Source organism: Eptesicus fuscus, chromosome 10 (genome assembly GCF_027574615.1).
Source record: "Eptesicus fuscus isolate TK198812 chromosome 10, DD_ASM_mEF_20220401, whole genome shotgun sequence".
Classification (NCBI taxonomy): Eukaryota; Metazoa; Chordata; class Mammalia; order Chiroptera; family Vespertilionidae; genus Eptesicus; species Eptesicus fuscus.
The window spans coordinates 9,358,814-9,379,288 of NC_072482.1; the positions used below are offsets into that span (position 1 = coordinate 9,358,814).

Sequence of the window (20,475 nt, forward strand, 5' to 3'; positions counted from 1 at the left end):
TCATGCAGAGGTGGGGATCTTCTGAGGTCTGGGGAGCCCATTGGCCTCAGGAACTTCCCCTTCCTTGAGGCGGAGGCCCCTGCTGAGCAGCCAGAGCTGCGAGCACCTGTGCAGAAGCAGGGGACCCAATGGGAGGACCAGCGCCAGCCACGCCAGGCCCAGGAGGATCCAGATGGCCGCCAGGCTCCGGTACACCGAGATGTAATGCTTGCTGGGGTCCGTGCCTGTCGGGGAAGGGAATGTGATAAATGTCAGGGATCTGAGGGCACAGCCACTCCCTCCCCCCGCCCCCGGGTGCATTGGGGCCCTGCCAGTCTCCCCATAACAAGGATCAGCAATGGAGGTCTCTGGGGAAAGGATATGGATTCCAGACCAGCAGCTTCTGAGGATGTGAGAATGCGCAGCAGCCTCAGAAATCACTCATCTCCAAAAAACCAGGGGCCGTCTGATCCTCAGTGGCCACCCCCGCTGACATCTCCCCAACCCTCAATCCCGGTGTCCCTGACCCTGAGATATGTGAAGGCATTGTTCTCACCGACAACATAGTCCCCGAAGCCGATGGTGCTGAGAGTGATGAAGGCAAAGTAGAAACCCTCGCTGAAGCTCCAGCCCTCCACTTGGCTGAAGACCATGGGCGGGAAGACGAGAATGACCAGCGTCCCCAGGGTCAGGAACAGAGCCAGGCCCAGGACCTGCAGGACCTGGGGGGAGGGAGGCAGTCCATCTCCTAGTCCACGTGGGAGACCCCAGGACTGTATGCGGGGAGAGTCTGGGGAAAATTTGGGAGTGGGAGTGGGTCACAGCTCGGTCCCTTTTCTGCCCTGCAGACTTTTGGGGTGGGGCCTGGATCTCCGTGTCAGGGGAGGATTTGGTCAGAGGGGCTGCATTGGTGGATCATTTGGAATTCGGAGATTCCTTTGGGCTAGTACAGGTCCCCCAGGACTCAGATCGGAATAGAGGACTGTCGCTGAAATGTCCCAGCTTCCTCCGCACCCTTGTCCTGCTAGTGTGCCTGGCTTTGCAAAGGACTGGCCAATGGGGTGGGCACTGGGGCATGCTGGGTGGCCTGGAGTTTGTTGGAGTTCTGTGATGACCATGGAGGTGTGCCATGTTGACCAGCTGTCAGCAGGTGGCATCCAGCTGTCATCTCCTTCAGGATGTGTGGCAGCTACAGGGAGGCTGCCCGGTGCCTAATAGAGGCAGGGGTGTAAAGTCCTGGTCATGCCCGGCCAGCGAGGCTCAGGGGTTGAACATCCACCTATGAACCAGGAGGTCATGGTTTAATTCCCGGTCAGGGCACATGCCCGGGTGGCGGGCTCGATCCCCAGTGTGGGGCGTGCAGGAGGCAGCCAGTCAATCATTCCCTCTCATCATTGATGTTTCTTTCTCTCTCTCCGTCTCTCTTCCTCTCTGAAATCAATAAACATATATTTTTTAAAAAGTCCTGATCATTTCAGCCTGCTGTGGGACACCTCCGATGGCCTGAACATGCTGCAGAGCTCCGTGAGGGGTTGGCCAAGTCTGCCCAGCCACGTGGCATTCAACCTCTCCCCCTGCCCAATCCTTTCCTTCCACCAGTGCCTGCCTAATACCTGCTGGCCACACTCCGTTCGTCAGTGTTGGCTTCTATGGGATTAACCTGAACTGGCTCTGTCACAGCAGGGCTGTAGGGAGGGTGGGGCCTACCTGGGAGCGTCTGGGCTGGTCCTCCCACCTCTCCAGTGTGGTCAGGTGGCCACGCAGCCCTGTGCCCAGGTGGTTGAGGAAGATCACGTTGAGGGGGATGCCCACCAGGGCGTAGAAGACACAGAAGACCTGGCCTGCCTCGGTGCTGGGTGCCAGGTTCCCATATCCTGCAGGGGAGGAGGCATGAAGTGTGGGGAAGAGAGCTCAGAACTGCCTCCCCCACAGACTCCAGCAGAGGTGGGTGGTCTTCCGTGGCCGCTGGGGGACGAAGAGAAGTCCCCTCGTCGTGTGGACACTCGTCTCATTCTCTGCTAGGACGATCCCTATTAACTAGTGTAAGACTCCTGCTTGTCTGTCAAGGCCCATCGTAAATGACCCTTCCTCTAGGAAGCCCTCCTGACGACCACCCTTCACCTTCCTAGTAGGTCTGATTTCCCACAGTGCTTTGTGTCATTCCTATCGACTTACCTACTCTGCCTGGCACTGTTATTTTTGGTGTTTATCTTATCCCTTCCATTGGATTGGAAGCTCCTTGAGGGCTGAGTCTGGGTCTGATCCCAGTTTGTATGAATCTCCCTCCCCCTCACTCCTTCCTCTGTCTCCCATGGCACCAGAGCTCAAAGAAGGCGTTGGACCTAATTGGTCTTAATTGAATAGATGGGGTTAGTGAGGGTCTGGGGTTTCCTTGCAGGATCGGAGCGGGGTTTCTGGCTGAGGGGTGTAGCAGACACGCCCAGTGTCCTGGCCCCTCGGAGCCCCTGGCACAGCACCTGTAGCCTGTAGACAGGTCCTGTGCACACAGATGGCTTCCCTCCAAGTCCCTGCATCTTGAACCTGAGAGATTTTTCGGCTGCAAGAGTTCCCTTGGTCCATGGGCAGGTCCAAGTGCTGGAGAGTTAACACATCCAGGATTCGCTCTCAACCCGCCAGGGCAGGAGTGAGGAGACACATTGCCCTGCTTTCTCACTCCTCGCCGGGGCTGCTCGGAGGATGGGCTCCACCTAGCCTCTCAGAGGGTCTGCAGTGAGCCCAGCTGCCCTGCCCGGTAACCTGCTCATTGATGCAAACTTTATTGCCTTTTCTCCTTGTTTCACTTTCCCACGTCTCCACTGGTGCTTCCTGAAATCACATCCCAGGTGAACCACATCCTTGCCTCAGCCTCTGCTTTTGGGGAACCCAAACCTGGACAGGGGGAGCCCTTCTTCACCCGGCCCTCACCTATGGTGGTGACGACCGTGCCTGCAAAGAAGAAACTGCTGCCGAAGTCCCAGTTGCTGGGGTTGGTGGAGTTGCCTTTGGGGTTCACGCCCTTCACCCAGGCTTCCATGATGACCTGTGGGATGGCAGGGAGAGGGAGCTGATGGCGCCAGCTGGTGCCCAGAACTCAGCAGGTGCTTTTGTGTCACCTCACGTAATGAGGTTCTCAGATAGTCTTGTTTCCTTTGCACGGAAAAGGAAACGAAGGCTCAGAGTGGCCACACTGCCCAGCGCTGTGAGTGTGGGATGGTGGAGGGGATGGGCCCAGGAGGCAGAAGGTGCTTAAGGAATGGACCAGGTGGGAGACGCTGCGTGTGGCCAAGAGGGTGAGATGCCAATGGGTTGTTAGGCCAGTGTGAAGATTTCAGGTTGGATGTTCCTGGAAGGGTTTACTTGGGAACACAGGGTATGAGGTCCATCGGGAAGGTCAGGGGGAGAGGGGGGGTTGGAGAGGGGGAGCCTGCCCTTCCAGCGGGGCTGATGGTCCTTTGTGCATCCAGGTGAGCTGGTAGTCTTGCTCTTTGCTGCCCCCTAGTGAGTGCCAGCCCAGGCCTACAGGAAAAATTCCATCAGAGGAGGGCAAAGGTCTCCTGTGTGTGTGTGTGTGTGTGTGTGTGTGTGTGTGTGTGTGTGTGTGTACAGAACCTGAACCCCTCCCTGCAGGTCAGGCCTGAGCCCCTCTGTCTCGAGTCTAGCTCTCTCGGATAGGGCGGGGCTCCCCCCCCCTCTCCCTTCCCCTGTAGCTGTGAATTGTGCCCAGGCAGCAGCACAGCCTTGCCACTTGGTAGATCCCCAACTGCAGGCGGGAGGAGGTGGGGGAGGGGCAGCTCTGGCCTCCAGTTCCTGTGGGAACGTTTCCCTGCTGGCTGGGTGAGCGAGCTCCGGCCAGGGTGAGGTGGTCCCATGAGCCAGGCTGTCTGCTTCTTCTCACTTTGGCAGAACTGGCCTCGTTGCATGTGGACTTTGGCCTCCCTGTCTTTCCCACACACCCAGACAGGCCAAGATGGAATATTCTGGAACGCACCCTCTCCCTGGAGACCCTCCCTCTTGGGAACAGCACTTGCCCCGGACTCAGCTCCCCCCACACTGACGTTCTCCATCCCGTTGAGGAGGGCCTTGAAGTCAGCGAGGGTGCTGAGTGGGGCCCTTCTGTCCTCTCAGAACCCGTGGTGGAGACGTCAGACAGAGTCCTGTGACCCGGCCAGGGCCTCCTTCCCTGGACACTGCCTGCGGTACTGTTGCAGCTTTCCCTTGTGATCAGAACAGTCATGTGCGCTCCGGAACCTCATCCCAGATCTCTGCTTTTCAGCTAGACACCCCCTGGCAAGTGAGGTCCCTCCTGAGGAGGCTGAGGATGGGAGGGATGTCCTGGCTCCCTCAGAGCTGCAGCCAAACCTGTGGCTTCCCCCACCTTTTGCAGAGCTACCAACCCTTCCCACACCCTCTGGCTCCTGGGTTTCGCCTCGAACCCAGGGCTGAGGGAGCAGGAGGCTCCAGGGCCTCTCTTGTAGACCCCTTCTCCTCCCTCAAACCTCCCGGACTCTTGAGAGGCTCCCAAACCCTTTCCAGTCCTGATGTGGGTGCTGTGGCCCAGCCCTCACTGGTAGGCAGCAGGGATGTGAAGAACAGGCCTGGGCAGGTGTCTCACAGCCCACCCACCTCACAGCCAGCTGCTCTCCATCCTGCGTGGGCATCGGCATGGCCACCTGACTCTGTGGGTCTGGGGTGGTGTGATCCTTGGTGTTTCTAACAAGCTCCCAGGTGCGGTCCCAGGTGGTGCTGATGCAGCTGGTTGGGGCCACACTTGAGAACTGCTGCACCCCTGTGTCCTGCCCCGGCGCTTATGCTAATTTGTGTGGTGAAGAGCAGCCGGCCGGAGTGCCAGCTCTGTCTCTACCACTAACTAACTGTGCAACCGTGGCCAACATACGCCACCTCTCTGGGCCGCACGTCCCACCTACAGACCGGAGATGGTGATGATGCAAGTGATTATGAGGAAACGCCTGTAAAACACCGGGCCCCGCACGGTGACCCTGCTCCCCCTGTTTAAGGCACATTGCAAATGCTCAGTGAATGCCAATGATCATGGTGCTGACCAGCCTGTGTCGTTGTGGTCATTTACTCTGCCTCTTAGTCTCCAATGCATTTTGCCTTGTTTCTTGGAGAGAGCATGTTGGGACCCCAGAGTTGGTGCAGGGGAGCAGAAGGGAGTCAGGCAGGGGTGACCCCCTCCACCACCAGAGATTGCCTCCCATGGGCACGGGGCGGGTGGGGCTCAGTCGCCCTGGCCACTGCTCACCAAGCCCAGCGCCAGGGTCCAGGCCGGGGCGGGCCAGCGTGGCGGCTGCTCCTGACCTTTCTCTGTGCCTCCCACCTGCCGCAGCCCGAGTGCGGTCAGCACAGCGGCCACGGGGTTGGGGTGGGGAAGCGCAGAGTGCGGGAGGAGGACATTTTGCACACCACCGGTAGCTCCACGTCCGCTTTTAAGCAGCAAGGGGCAGCTTAGGCAGTGCTTCTAGCCTGCTGCTGCATGTCCGCAGCACAGATGTGGTTTTTCTCCTCACCTTCTGGATGAGGAAATGTGGGGCCAGAGAGGTTAAGTGACTTGCCCCATGTCACAGCGATCCAGTTTTAGACCCGGACCTAGGTCTCCCCTGGCTCTGTTCCCACACCCGCTGCTTCCAAACAGGGCATCGGTCGCCAGGTTGTGGCCCGGGACCTACCACCTGAACCCCCATCTGCCCACCCTCCCCGGCAGCGTCTCCCCTTCACCTGCACGAACTGCTCCAGGGCCCGCTGGTCCAGGCAGGTGTAGTTCTCCAGGAAGCGCAGCTTCTCAAACTGGAACTGGTCCCGGGACTGAGCCTCCGCCTGCTTCTCCAGCAGCTGGAAGATGGTGGCGCCGAGCAGCAGGTAGCAGACATAGACCAGCAGCAGGGGCAGCAGCCGGCCGCCCCAGCAGCTGCAGAGCCCAGCGTGGGGCATGGCGTGGCCAGGACTCTGCCAGGGCCGCGGGGCTGGCTTGGGGAGGAGCTGCGGGAAGGGCTGGGGGACCTGCACTCGGCCTCCTGCCGGCCTCGCCCTCCCAGGCACAGGTGTCTGGAGGCTGGGAGTCTGTTTGAACAGCGCGGCTCAGCTTGGATGCACTAAGTGCCATGAGTGCAAATAGGCCTGCCTCCCCCCGCCCGGCCTCTTTTTCCATGGAGAGCAGCAAGTGGCACGGACCCCTCAGATAGACCTACCGGGTCCTGCTGAGGTCATCTGCCTCGCCCTCTGCCTGCCAGCTGGACGGGTGTTTTTGGGCCAAATCTGAGGCTCTCCTCACTCTGCCCAGGCCCACGTGGCCCCCTCGGCAGCCCCCAGCTTCTCACCCACGACGGATTCAAGTCCCCAAGCTTAGGAGTGGGGAAGAAATCAGATTGGGTGTGAATAAACCTTGTACTCAGTCGCCTTGGCTACCAAATGGGGCAGAAATGACCTGCCTATTGGGGGAACAGGGGATGAGTGAACTGGTGACAAATCAGGGCAAAGCAAATAGACAGCGACAGTCCCATCAGGGGCAGCACGGGCCGGTGCTCCTGACACACGGGAGCCTTTGCCGACAGTTGTCCTTGCTTGAAGTCCTTTAGCTGGCTGCCTTCAGAGGACACCGCGTCGCTGAGACACGCGTGTGAATAAGACGAGGCTGGAGTGTGTCCTGGCTGTGGGTGGGCTGACGCGGGGTGTCTTCTTGCTTACATATGTGTGTATTTGTAACAGTTTTAGCGACATATGATTTACATACCATGCCACTCACAAACGTAAAGTACGCAATCGAACGCTTTTGAACAACCAACTTGAGCACATTTTCACCACCTCGAAGAGAAACCCTGGACCTTATAGCCATCAGTCCCCCTCCCTGAAGCTGCGCCCTCAGCCTCTGGCAACTGTTAATCCATTTTCTCTATGGACTCGCCCACTCCGGACACTTCATACAAACGCAGCCATACAGTATGTGGCCTTCGGTGTCTGCCTTCTTCTGTTAGCTTAACGTTGTAACGTTCATCCACACGGCAGCCTCTATTCCTCTTTATGGCCGCATGATGTTGCATTGTCTGGCTAGACCAACATTTTATTTATCCATTTTTCAGTTGAGAGCTATTTGGGTCGTGTCTACGTTTGGCCAGTATGAGTCATGCTGCTATGAATATGCACGTACACGTTTTTGTGTGTGCACATGTTTTCAATTCCTTTGGACATATTCCTAGGAATGGGATTGCTGGGCCATACGGCCACTCCATGTGTCATTTTTTGAGGACCCGCCAGACCGTTTTCCAGCGCGGCCGCACCATTTTGCCTTCCCACGGCAGTGCGCGAGGGTCTGGCGTCTCCGCTCGTGGTTTCTGTAATGAGCTGCGGCAGCAGACGCCCTGCGTTGCCTGCCCAACAGCCTTTCCTTCCTTCCTGGCCCACAGAACCTCACGTTAGGACATGCCAGGCAATGGAGTGTGGCAGGTCTCGCCATCACCATTATCCTGCTCCCTGCTTGCAGACCGGGGTGCCCTGGAGCAGCCCCGAGGGGGTTTGTGTATGAGCAGGGCGGTAAGTCAAGGCTACCTCCACCTGGTGCCTGGGGAGCCCTGGTGGGTCAAACACCTCCCAGTCAGTCCCAAGTGGGGCAGGGAGCTGGGATCTCCTATTCCCACCCTGGCCCGCCCTTCGGGCACCTCTGGTTCCCACCTGCAGGCGACATGGCCCCAGTAGCCCGTGGACAGTCCACTGAGGAGCCCCAGGTGCAGGCAAGGCCCCTGGAAGCAAAAACACATTAAAGTGGGGAGAGAGGCTCAGAAACGGGGAGGGGCTCAGAGGATTGACAGTGTCCCTTGCACCCACTTTCCAGGCTCCCTCGCAGCTGGGTGGCCATGTGGCCCAGCTCTGACCAATTAGGTCCGGGCAGCATCGGCCAAGGAGGCGGGGGCAGAGGGCTCGGCCTCCGCTGGCCCCTCCTGTCTCTCCTGAATGCACGGTGACTGCACCCGCTGCGCGAACCCGTGTCCTTGAGGGAGAGGCCGGGAGCGATGCACAGACGCTGATCCCTGCACACACCTGTCTCCAGCTCTTTTCATGTCAGAAACAGAACGCCTTGTGTTTAGGCCACTGTTAGGTTTTCCGGAACATCCCAGTGGCTCCGTGAGGCTTGGTTTTCAAGTTGTTCAAGGCTCATTGGCGTTGGAAGGAACGGGGACACTCTCCAGGTAGCTCAAGTAACTGGAATAATTTGTGGTGGGAAGCCAGGAGCAGCCCGGGTTCCGGAACAACCGGGCCTGCACCCTCACTTCTCTCCTCTACCTCTAACGTGCCTGCCCACTCTCCTCAGCGGGGCCCCTTCCCTCATCCCAGCAGGCGGGCCTCTGGGTGGTGTCAGCTCCCAGGTGCCCCTTCTCTTGGCATCTCTTGGCTCAAATCCTCTAGGGGGCAGTGTGTCCGGGAGCACCTTGCCTGTGGGCCGCCTCAGGCTGAGGGTGGCTGTCCCCCCGTCAGTCCCCACCTCAGCTGCTTGGCCCCAGCCAGCTGGCACCCCACGTGCAGGTGTCATGTGAAGGGCTATGGGGAGGCAGACACTGGCGCAGGCATGTCCAGGACAAGCACCTACGGATCTGTAACGGGTGGGGCGAGGAGGCGAGGGAGGAAGAAGGGGGGCGGGGTGGGAGGGGGCGAGGTGGGGAGGTGTGACTTACAGAAAATCAAAACAAGGAGGAGACGTTTGCTATTTTCACGCACACGGACGATGGAGAGAACGGTAGTGGCACAGGGCTCTTCATCGGCTCCGAGGCCAAACCAGAAGGACAACCAGTCCAGGCAGAGCTGGAGGCTGCCCCTTAGGAACATCCCAAGGCTGTGACGAGAGCCGAAGGCAGCACCCCGCCCCCCCTCCCCGCCCCCCCACAGCACCCCACTCATCCTGTGGTCCAGGTGGGGCCGTGGCTGGGGTGGCAGCCGCCTTCTCTGCAATCCTGCCGGTTCAGGGTCCCCCGAGGCCCCCTGGGATCTAAGCTGCCCTGTGCAAGGTCCCCTCACCCCCAGCTTCTGGTCAGCACCGTGCGGGGTGTGGGCTTCTCTTGGAGGCAGATGCCACAGCTCACCCTGGACTGGGACTCCTCGTGTTCTGGGGAAATGGGACGACAGTGCTGGCTGTCATCCTGTCACTATAGACTCGCTAGTTCCTGGTTTGAGCAAGGGTTGTCGTTAGACCTGCAGGGCCGTGTGATAATCAGATCCTATTTTATTGCCCCGGAGACGCTCCCTATGTGAAGAGTTATCTCGTGTGCCATTCAGGAAGCGTAGCCACTGATGCCCGGGGATCTCGGGAAGGTCTTAGCAGCCTCTGTAGCCCGAGAGTCCCCCACAGCGCTGGGCACTGTCCACAGGCCATGGTGGCTGTCCTTAGGCGGGAGGAAATGAAGGGCGAGAGAATGCACTCCCCGCATGGGAGCGCGTGTGGGCCCAAGGACAGCGGTGTCACCTCGGGGTGGAGGGAGGGCGGGTCAGCCACCAGAAGCCCTGCCTCCCTCAGGCCCCGGGCACGGAGTGCACCAGGTTCCCTGTGGGCAAAGCACGCCACTCATTATAGACTCCAGTAGCCCCCCTTACCCGCGGCTTCACTTTCCACGGTGTTAGTTAACCATGGTCACCTGCGGTCTAAAAATATTAAATGGAAAATTCCAGAAATAAACAATTCATACGTTTTAAATTGGGCGCCATTCTGAGTAGCGCGATGAAATCTGTCACCGTCCCCCTCCATCCCACCTGGACGTGAATCCTCCCTTGGTCCCGCGTCTCCAGGCCACGTAGCCTCCCGGCCGCCTGTTAGTCACTTAGGGCCTGGCCGTCTGGGTTATCAGATGGGCTGTCACAGCACTGCAGGGCTTGTGTGCAAATAGTCCTTCTTTTACTTCATAATGGCCCCAAAGGGCGAGAGTGTGGTGCTGGCAGTTTGGACGGGCCAGAGAGAGCCATGAAGTGCTTCCTTTAAGTGGAACGGTGAGTACCTACAAGAAAGAACATGTATACAGAGGATTCAGCACCATCGTGGTTTCAGGCACCCACCGACGTATCCCCGTCAGATAAGGGGCACACTGTCCCTACTGAGAACCTGCCACGTGCCGGCAACGTTGGCCAGACTGTGGCCGCCTCCCCTTTCCTGGCCCCTCTCTCTCCCCCGCTCCTTCCTCTCTGCTCTCTCCTCTCCCACTCAGGTTTTCAAAGACCAGCAGGGACAGAGTCTTTCTCAGGAGCACTGCCAGCCGGGGGAGTGGCAGGGGTCTGAAAACCCGAGGCCACAGAGCCGAAGGACGGTAACATAATGTGGACTTGGTGTGGGGGTCCATGCGAGGTTCCCAAAACACTCTGCCCCCTAGAGGGAGCCCCCCCTCCCTCCCTCCCTTTACTCATTCAGTACACAGGGATGGAGGCCCTCTGTGCTGGAACCTGCCTTAGCTGCTCCTGGTTGGCTGTGGCCTGAGGTGCTTGGGTTTAGGGTTTAGGAGTGAGCCCGCAGGACTGCAGGGCCTCCTCTCCCTTCCACCGGCCCAGCTCCCTGCCTGACACCCCAACGTGGGCACCCCTCCGCTGTGAGCGGCCGATGGACATAGGTCATGATTTATAATCCCTTTCAGGGAATTATTGCTGCTAATGGGCCACGCTGATTTGTGCTTCCAAGGAGGGGAGGGCAAAATCAATTAATGGACAGTCTGCCGCGGCCGGGCTGATGGCAGAGCGTGCCTGACATCTGCAGCGATAAGGGGCTTTCTGAGGCTGAACTAATAAGGAGATTGGAGGGAAAAGAGGAAAAACAACCCCCGATCAATTTCATGTACAATGGGCAGAGAAGGCAGAGTAAACAGAGCTGCTGGGCCCGGGCCTCGTTCCATCTGGATGAGCCCCGAGATAAGGGAGGGACAGGCCGCCCCCGCCCCCCCATCCGACATCGGCATTCACTTACGGAGTCACTCAGTGTGCACATATCCGCGCAAATGAAAAAAGGCACGTTCCAGCCGGAACCAGGGGGGAAGATAAGGCCCACCTGGCCCCGTGCGTCCCCGCAGGGGAAGGCCAGGGGAGAGGAGCCGGGCTTCAGGCCCTGCCGCCCTGACCGAGGGCCTCGCGGATGGCAGCACGGGCCTCAGCGACGACTCTGCACCTGGTGGTCTGGGCTCGGGGCCTCCCCACAGGGAGGGGAGTGGAGGGCGTCCTGTGTGGAGGCAGGGGTGGTGCCCGTCTGCGTGGGTCTTTGACTGTCCTCATGGCCAGAGAGTACGATGTCGGGGGATGTCCCGCCCAACTGTGCGACCGCAGGGAGGACGGGGAAGCTGAGGCGCGACTGCAGGGAAAGGCTCAAAACCAGCCGACCGGCCTTTATTGATCTTGTTCGGAAATGGTTTGGGAGCAGCAAGAGTCCTCCCCGCATGAAATCTCCCCTGAGCCCAGCGTGTGGCACAGCCAGGGGCTCTGCTTGAAGGCGGCGGACTCGCTCTCACCCGCCCAGAGAGCTTGGTGGCAGGAGCCCACCCCGGGTTCTGAAACAGATGCCCTGGCCTGACTGGGCTTAGAGCAGATCCCCAGGCAAAGTTTGGGCACGAGCAGTTCATCGGGAGCAGATCCCAGACAAAGACCCCAAGGGAGTGGGAGGAGAGGCAGGAGAGGAAGGCAGCCACGCAGGGTGTGCCGAGCGGGTGACCGCTGTGGGCTCCTGCGGCCTGACCCCCCTGAGGACCTCTGGGTTCCCCACGGGCAGCAAGGAAGCCGGGCTGCTTGCCCCCCAACTCCTGTCTCTCATGGTGGAGGGCTGCTCCAGGGAGGTTAACCCCTGCACATGGGCTGCGGGGACCCTGTGGCCAGAGCGAACCTCCAGGTGGAGACCGGCAGGTATTGGAGACGGGACGCTGCTGGTCTGGGGGTGGCTGTCCACAGAAGCTGCGCGTGCACTCCAGTGGGCTGGGGACATGGGCAGGGCCCCGCCAGTGTCTGTCACAGACTCTGAGTCCTCGACTCCCTCTCCTGAGCTGTGTGGGTGTAACTTCTGTGGGAAAAGAGCGCCTCTGTGGACCCAGTGAGGGAGTGGCCCCCTTGAAAGCGCTACATTTGAAGAGGGACTCTGAGGACACCCGTATTAAAGAAGCCCCTATGTCTCCTTGGCTCTGCACCCTCAGGGAAACCCGCGGTTCAGAGGATTTGGAGCTAAAGCAGCAGTTAGCCCGAGAAGGCGTGGACCGGGATGCAGATGGGGATACGGACCAAGGCAGACTTCCTGGGGTCCTGGCATGCATCTTTTGTCTAAATAAGCAATTTGATTAAAAAAATGTACCAAGTTCATGAGTCCAGGTGAAATATAGGGATTTATTCAGAATACGGTGGAGGAGAGGCACTTTCCGACTTGTTCGTCTAATCCAGTGGTCGGCAAACTGCGGCTCTCGAGCCACATGCGGCTCTTTGGCCCCTTGAGTGTGGCTCTTCCACAAAATACCACGTGCGGGCGCGCACGTACAGTGCGATTGAAACTTCGTGGCCCACGCGCAGAAGTCGGTTTTCGGCTCTCCAAAGAAATTTCAATCGTTGTACTGTTGATCTTTGGCTCTGTTGACTAATGAGTTTGCCGACCACTGCCCTAATCAATGCATGAGCAGACGCTGTCCTGCATCTACCCGTGAGCCACTCAGGGCAGCACATCGGCGCCACCCTGGTGGCCCAGCCTCGAGCAGTGCCGCCGAAGGACAGCCGCACCCGTCAGCTGTCAGAGTGACCGGCTGGCCAGGCTGGCCCCCTGGAGCCTGGACGGGCCAAGGAGCTCAGCAGAGATATCGCCAGCTCTGCCCCAGCAGGGCAGCTCCAGGGCACGAGTCCTGGAGCACCTTGGAGCCTCAGGTCACCCCTGTGCGTGAGTTGAAGAGCACCCTGAGGGGAGAAAAGAAAACTGAGACCCACGTGGGTCTGGTCTGAGCAGGGGTGGCCCTCATGGATGACATTGCTGGCCATGATGGCCTCAGAGGGAGGGGCCCGCTGAGGCATGGTGGAGGGGACCTCCTTGCCTGGCTTTGATACGGGATTTTGGACTGGAACACACGGTGTTCCCCTGGGCAGGATGGTTCCCCGGATTCTTTGTCCGTCGGGGTCAAAGAATGAATCCACGGACGGAAGATGGTATAGCAAAGGTGGAGATTTATTGAAGAGCATGTACAGACTCCAAGTGGGAAAGGGGAAAGAGTCCCCCTTGCCTGGCTTTGGAAAAGGCAAACCCAAAAGATATTTCAGAGAAGAGGAGATGATAATAGCATCTCACACCTGGGACCAGAGGGGTGGGAAGCTGGTCTGGGGCAGAGCTGCTTCCTGAGACAAGGAGTTCAATGAACGGAGACGGGGGAGGACCTGACCAGCTTTCTGCCTGCTCTTGGCCCCGAGCTCCCGCTCAATGAGCATAAGATTGGCTCAGCCCTGCTGGCTGGCACTTGGCCAGAGAAGCCCCAAATAAAGGAGCTAGCCCTGGAGAGCGTTGCCGCCTCCCCTCTTGCTGGGAGAGAAGCACCAGGGCCATATCCAGAGGCTGCGTTTCACACGGGAAACAGCCATTCCCTCCCTCCCACGTTTTACACATACATTGTCAACTTCCGACGTTCGCAGCCAGTCTTTCCACACCTCCTCTGTCTTAAAGCCCTGGTGGCCCTGGAACACGTCATAGAATAAATACTCTCTTCCCCATATCCTTAGATGACTCCAGTCCCCACAGATCCCTCTTTGCCGCGCTCCAGGTTCCTCTTCCACCGCTCATCCCCAGGCCCCCTGCCATCACGGAACCCCCCAACTGCCATCCTATTCCTGAGCCTCTCTCTTTTGCCTTCCTCACCTGCCCTGGCCCTCACCCCCTGACCTGGGACAGTGAGGTCAGGCCCTTCCTACCCGACCCCCACTCCTGAGCGCAGACTCTCTTATTTGTTGCTTGATTAGCTCCCTAATTAGAGTCTAAGCCCCAAGTGGGCTGGCACTTTGTCTTGTTACCTCCAACTCATCAGAACTTAGCATGGAGTCGCACATCCTGTTGAAAGAATGGCCAGATGAGTGGCTCCTGTTCACAGCTGAGGAATTACAACCGGCATCATTCTGCCTATGTTTTAAGCACACGCCCAGTGCATTAAAAAAGTGCCCATGTACTTATCTGTTATCTGTGTCTTTCCTGGGTCTGTTTTCTCCTCAACCATGTTTTCCTATGTCTTTGCATGCTGGTAATTTTTTTTTATTATTATTGGATGCCAGACATTGTGAATTCTACATTGTTAGGTGCTGAGTATTTTGCATTCTTTGAACTATTTTTGAGTTTTGCTTGGAGACTCAGGGAAATTGCTGGAAGCTTACTGGAAACGCGGGACTCTTCCGAGGCTTGCTCATCCTTAGGCAGCCAGAGCCTTCACCGAGGGCCGGTGTGGCCCCGTCTGTATTTTGTATTCAATGGCCCTTTAGTGAGGAGGTTTCTCCACTTGGGCTGTTGGGGGCATGAACTATTCCCAGCTCTGTGTTCTGCCTCCTCCTTTCTGGGGCTCCGTCCCCAGTCTTGGGTGATTTTCTCACATGTATGCATTGGATAGCAGTTGGCTGAAGCCTCAAGAGTACCCTCCTCAGATCTCCAGAGAGAGAGAGAGAGCTCTCTCTCTGCTATCTCTCTCTATATCTACATCTATTATCTATCCTCTCTCTCTCTCTTAAATATATTTTTATTGGTCTCAGAGAGGAAAGGAGAGGGAGAGAGATAGAAACATCAATGATGAGAGAGAATCATTGATCGGCTACCTCCTGCATGCCCCCCACTGGGAATCGAGCCTGCAACCTGGGCATATGCCCTTGACTGGGATTGAACCTGGGACCCTTCAGTCCACAGGCCAATACTCTATCCACTTTGCCAAACCAGCCAGGGCTCTCTATCTCTAGCTCTAGCTCTAGCTCTAGCTCTATTATCACCTCCCTGTCCCTGTCCCTCTCCCTCTCCCTCTCCCTCTCCCTGTCCCTCTCCCTCTCCCTCTCCCTCTCCCTCTCCCTCTCTCTTCCTTTCCCCTCTCCCTCCCCTCCCCTCCCCTCCCCCTCTCTCTTCCTTCTCTCTCTCTCTCTCTCTCTCTCTCTCTCTCTCTCTCTCTCACCTCTGGTACACTCTTGCAAATTTAAGCTCCCTTGGCCTCCCTGATCTGCAGCTCCATTTCCTCAACCACGAGGCACCACCTGGCTCCCCTCCTGAACTGCAGCCTGGACTCTGCAGGTAGTGAGTTGGGGCCATCATAGTCACAGGGCCTCCTCATTTGATTCTCTTCTTTTGGGTATCAATGTCCTCTCCTGCCTTTTTCCAACATCTGAAAGCCATGGTTTTATGTATGTGTTGTCTAGTTCTCAGTTGGTACTATGCACCATTGAACTGGGAGCCAGAGTGAGCAGAGAGACTGCACTAAGCCGTGGGGCAACACCAGCTGAGAAGCAGGGGCTCTGGGTTCTGACCCCCCCACTCACCCACCGAAGAGGAGTCACTGAGTACTGACTCCTGCTGGGGATCTGTGAACACAAGGCAGCCAGGTCCCTGTTGTCAGGGAGCTTTTAGCCCTGTGGGTGGGGGCTGCAGGCCATCCTACCTAATAATAGACAAATATGCAAATTGACCATACATCCAACACACCCACAAGCCACGCCCACCATCCAATCAGAGTGAGCATGCAAATTAACCCAAACCAAGATGGCTACAGCCACAGAGAGCAAGGTTTCCTAGGTAACAGAGGAAGCCAAGCTTTCCTCCTGCCCTTGCTAGGCCTAAGCCTCCACTCAAGCTACAAAGTTTCAATTATAGAAGGTAAACAAATTCAAACAAATGGTGGCAGAATGGAGCTTGAGAGAGCAGGCCAGGGTTGCTGCCGGCAACAGGAGAAGCAAAGCTTTCCGAACACCCTGGCCTGGGCTCACCCACTTAAGGCAACAAAGTTTCAATTATAACCCCAACAGAAATGGCTGCCAGACTCGGAGGGAGCCCCAGGCTTGGCTCCGCTCCAGGCTACAAAGTTTCAATTGTAGAAGGAAAATAAATTCCAAATACCAGGACCTCTGCTTGGGTTGCTAGGGGGCGTGGCCAGCCTGCAAACCACCACAGCCCCCTCGCTCAGGCCGCCCCACGCCCCAAGGGAACCCCACCTGATCAGGGACACCCTTCAGGGCAAACCAGCTGGCCCCCACCCCTGTACCAGGCCTCTATCCTATCTAATAAAAGAGTAATATACAGATTGATCATCACTGCAACACACAATATCGCTGCCCCCATGTGGTCAAAGATCCTGCCCCCATGTGGACACAAGATGGCCACCACAAGATGGCCAGCAGGAGAGGGCAGTTGGGAGGCATCTGGCCTGCAAGGGAGGGCAGTTGAGAAGGACCAGGCCTGCAAGGGAGGGCAGTTGGAGGTGATCAACCCTGCAGGAGAGGGCAGTTAGGGGTGACCAGGCCGGCAGAGGAGGGAAGTTGGGGGCAAACAAGGCTGGCAGCAGAGTGGTTAGGGGGTGATCAGGCTGGCAGACAGAAGCAGTTAGGGGCAATCAGGAAGGCAGGCAGGCAAGCAGTTGGGAGCCAGCAGTCCTGGATTGTGAGAAGGATGTCCGACTGCCCGTTTAGGCCCGATCCCAGTCGGGCCTAAACGGGCAGTCGGACATCCCTTGAGGGGTCCCATATTGGAGAGGGTACAGGCTGGGCTGAGGGACAACACCCCTCCGTGCACGAATTTCGTGCACCGGGCCTCTAGTAGAATATAAGCAAATAAAGATGATACATCAGATAGTGATGAAGGAAGTAAAACAGAGTCATGGGTTAGAGGGTAACTAGGGGTACCTCTAGTTGGGGTGATCAGGGAAAGCCCCCCAAGGAGGGGACTTTGGTCACTAACTGGCCACATATCAACAAGCCAGGGCCTCCCCTTTGCTTCAGTTCCCTGATTATGTAAATGAGGGTGTGGGTTAGAGGAGCCCATGGGGCCTGCCCAGCTTTGAAATTCGGGGACGCCTCTTCTCCTGCATGACCCTTTCAGCCGGTCCCGAGAAGAGGGAAATAAGCCCCTGGGAAGGAGAGAACAGGAGCAGCGGACAAGCACTTTTATTCTGCGAGCTTCATTTCCAGGCGCCATTCCTCTCCCCGTCTATTCATGCTTCCTGCCCGCAGCCCCCACCCGCCGCTGCCTAAGGGTTGGCCCACCCTCCGCAGGCTCCGCACGAGGACAAGACAAGACCCACTGAGACAAGACCCCGGCAGCTGTTTCCCCGGGGGAGTGGGAGTTGCGGCTCAAATCCTGCAGCACCCCAGGGTGCCCACACTACGGAGCTCCTGAGCTGTCCATGGCTCTGGGTGCTGCCATGTCCTTAGACGGCAGGGTGGGTGGCTCCCTGGAGACACAGCTCATGCAGATGCTGCCTACGGGTCAGCCGGGTATCAGGGTGATGGCCGAGAGACTGGAACTGGCCATCCCGATGCCCTGCGTTCCACTGCCCTGCCTTTGGCTCCAGCCTACGGCCCGGCCTGTTCCTGTGCCAGGGGGTAGGCTGGTAAATAGCTGGAAATGACTATTATTCCCCGTTCCACCCATGTGAGCCCTTGCACTGCCTGGTGCTACTTCGTGTCTGTGAGTGAGCAGCAGCCCTGGCCCGGCCCCAGCTCCCTGGCCCCGCACGGCCTGCCAGCAGCTCCAGCGCCCACAGCAAAGTGGCCCCAGCCTCCCGGCAGCCTCCCGGACACAGCCCTAAAGAAACAGTCTCCTCCATCGAAATCAAAGTCACTAGCTGCTCCCAGCAGGTCACTTCTGAAGCCGGGTGAGTGAGGCGGCCGTCGTCTGTCTTTCGTTCTTACTGGACACTCACCGGAAACCTGAAAGGAGACAGGTGCCCTTGGTTAGGCTGTGCAGGGCACCGCCTTCTCTGGGATTGAAGGGCGAGGGGGTCTCGGGCAGTGCCCCTCTCAGTGCCCGGCTCCCGGGGCTTCAGTTACTGCCCAACCTCTTTGCCCTGGGCCAGAGCCAACACTTGGCCCCAGGGCTCTCACGGGCTCTCCTACTTCATTCAAGGGCCTCTCCTTGCTCCTTGTGCCAGGTATTCAGTAGGCTCCGGCCGGCTCCTCTGACCACGCGGCCCCCCCTGTCACCCCCCACGGCTGGGCGTGGAGAAGGCGTCTCTGGATTAAGAACCAGAGCCCCTGGGTTCTAGCCAGGATGGTGCCCTATCTGTGACGCCCGTGACTTGGGGAAAACCGTGTTAGTTCTCTGGGCCTCACTTTCCTCCTCTCCTAATACCTGGAAAAGCAAGGGACGGGCGTGGCTCCTGGCTCCTCGAGGTGTGGTCCAGGGACCAGCAGCCTGGGCCTCCCCGGGAGCTCGCCAAGAAGCGCAGAACCTTGGGCCCCACCCAGACTCACTGGACCAGAATCCGTGTTTCAGCGGGAGCCCCTAGACTCAGTGGCACATTCAAGTGCATGGAGAACTGGTACGAGCGACACGCAGCTAGTTTATCTGCTTGAAGTTTTGCTCTCATGATAGGAGCAAAAGGGAATTTCTGAAGATTCTTGGGCGGAGTAATGACACAGTGTTTGGAGAAACCTGCAGCAGGCAGAGCGATTGAGGGGTGAGGCAGCGGCAGCGGGGACCTGCAGTGGGTGGGGAGCGGGGTGTGGCCTGCTTGACGCCGCTGTGGAAGAATCCGCAGTTCTCCGTGACACACGAACTGTGGGGGAAGCTGGGAGGGCGAGGTTGGGAACAATTCAAGGTGCTGAGCCCTCGGTCCCTCGGGTCTAATTCTGTGTGCAGCACCCGGCCGGCCTCACTGCTCACCCAGCTGGTCTCTATTTTTAAAGCAAACCGGCTGTCCTAAGTGAAGGAACGAGGACTGGCAGGCACAGCCGAGCCCACGCAGGTGCGTGTCCCAGTCGCTCTGCCCCTGGTTCCCAGCTCGGCTGTGCGTTGGGAACCGATGCCCGGGCCACCCCTGGGGCAGCTTAAATCAGAGTGTCCGGGTGGGCCAGGTGACTCCGATGGGCAGCCAGTGCCGAGACCCACTGCTTTCCTCTGTTCCAAGGACTGGCGGGGGCGGGTACGGGGCCGGGTCGCCAGACTGATGCTTCCTCTCCACACTGACAAGCAGGGGGCCAGGAGCGGAGGCTGAGCCAGCTCCCACCCAGGACCGTGACTGCCCCACAGACTGGGCCGTGGTGACTGGGCCGTGGAGAAGAAACGCCACAGGCTGGCTCAGAGGGCACGTCCTCCAAGATGGTTCCTCACAAAGACAGACCACAGCCCCAGGTAAAGGCGCCGTGTGCAGGGCATGCTTTACTGTGTGAGCCCAGTAAGGGATGGAGCTGTCCCTCTCTGTTAGATTTTGTGGCTGTGGGTTCCTGGAATGGAGGGCGCTGCTACAGATAACCCCCTAAAAAAGCCGCTCCACCCTAGCTGGTTTGGCTCAGTGGATAGAGCATCAGCCTGCGGATGAAGGGTCCTGGGTTCGATTCCGGTCAAGGGCACATGCCCGGGTTGCTGGCTCGATCCCCAGTGGGGGTGTGCAGGAGGCAGCTGATCAATGATTCTCTCTCATCATTGATGTTTCTATCTCTCTCTTCTCTCCCTTCCTCTCTGAAATCAATAATAATAATTAAAAAAAGCTGCACCTCGCCGTGTGGACCAGGTCTCAGCACACAGGCCACCCCAGCTCAGCTCCCCGCGACTACGAACATTATTCAGGAGACGCTGCCCACGGGGCAAAGGTGGAATCTGACCCTGACAGGTGAGAGGGAGGCTGCTGAGGTCACATGGGCGGCGATGGCCTTTGTATTTCAGTCTCTTCCCTCTCAGTTCCATGTTCTTGCTTTTCCATGGGGAAGGTTCCAGAGCAAAGGAGAGAGGGAGCTGGAGGTTCCCCAGGGTGGAGACGGTGGCGCGGGCGGTGGGGACACTGAGGCACTCAGACTGAGCCCTTCCAGGCACCAGCGGGGGTCACACCGCGGTTCCTGTCCAGCGGGAAACACTTCCAAACTCGGGGTTAAGGCAGTTGGGAAAGAATCACACTCTAGAAAGGATTTAACCTCATCTCCTCGGATTTTAAAGCCGTCCTTGGTAGTTGGAAGCAGCAGATCTGACACCACGGGTGACTAACGCCTCCTCCGGGGAATGTGCACCTGTCCGCAGGTGCCCCCGGCAGGGATTGAAACGTTCCACAGCTTTCCGTGAATCCTAAATCAAATCGATTCGCCGGCCCTGGCTGAGGTCTGAGAGCCCGCGGGAGACTTATGTTAAATCACCCTCCCTGGGCTCCTGCTCCCGGCCCGCAGTCACAAATCCCCCATAATGAGCACTCCGGAGATGCCCAGACAGACGGGCCCCTAAACTGAGGGCAGAGGGAGCCGGCGAGAGGGACGTGTTTGCTTTGGCCGGGAGGGCGCCTGGCCTGGCCTGCGTGTTTGCCTGACAGGGAGGCTGATGAGTGGGCTGCGTAGAAAGTGCTGTGCGGTGGGACC

The 20,475-nt window shown here is 58.3% G+C and overlaps 2 protein-coding genes across 2 annotated transcripts in view; both read right to left on the reverse strand.

The window, feature by feature from the left end:
* KCNK16 (potassium two pore domain channel subfamily K member 16) lies at positions 1–5,928 on the reverse strand. Its single transcript, XM_008151945.3, has 5 exons — positions 5,716–5,928; positions 2,905–3,019; positions 1,687–1,853; positions 536–701; positions 1–224 (listed from the first exon to the last, which is right to left on the reverse strand). The coding sequence occupies exons 1-5, from the start codon at positions 5,926–5,928 to the stop codon at positions 1–3; spliced, it is 885 nt and encodes a 294-aa protein (XP_008150167.1).
* Positions 5,929–18,383: 12,455 nt separating this feature from the next.
* The window catches only part of KIF6 (kinesin family member 6), a 389,490-nt gene continuing 387,398 nt past the window's right edge, over positions 18,384–20,475 (reverse strand). The window contains exon 22 of the mRNA XM_028161152.2: positions 18,384–18,568. Within this exon, the coding sequence (XP_028016953.2) occupies positions 18,384–18,568 (185 nt within the window). The remainder of the gene's footprint in view (positions 18,569–20,475) is intronic.

Bases quoted from the DNA above. Each gene is read 5' to 3' on its own strand.
- KCNK16 (XM_008151945.3), bottom strand. From the start codon at position 5,928: ATGCCCCACGCTGGGCTCTGCAGCTGCTGGGGCGGCCGGCTGCTGCCC. The intron at 3,020-5,715 runs GTGAAGGGGAGA...GCCATCCCACAG, and splicing joins CCCTGGAGCAGTTCGTGCAG to GTCATCATGGAAGCCTGGGT. The intron at 1,854-2,904 runs GTGAGGGCCGGG...CCTCCCCTGCAG, and splicing joins CACGGTCGTCACCACCATAG to GATATGGGAACCTGGCACCC.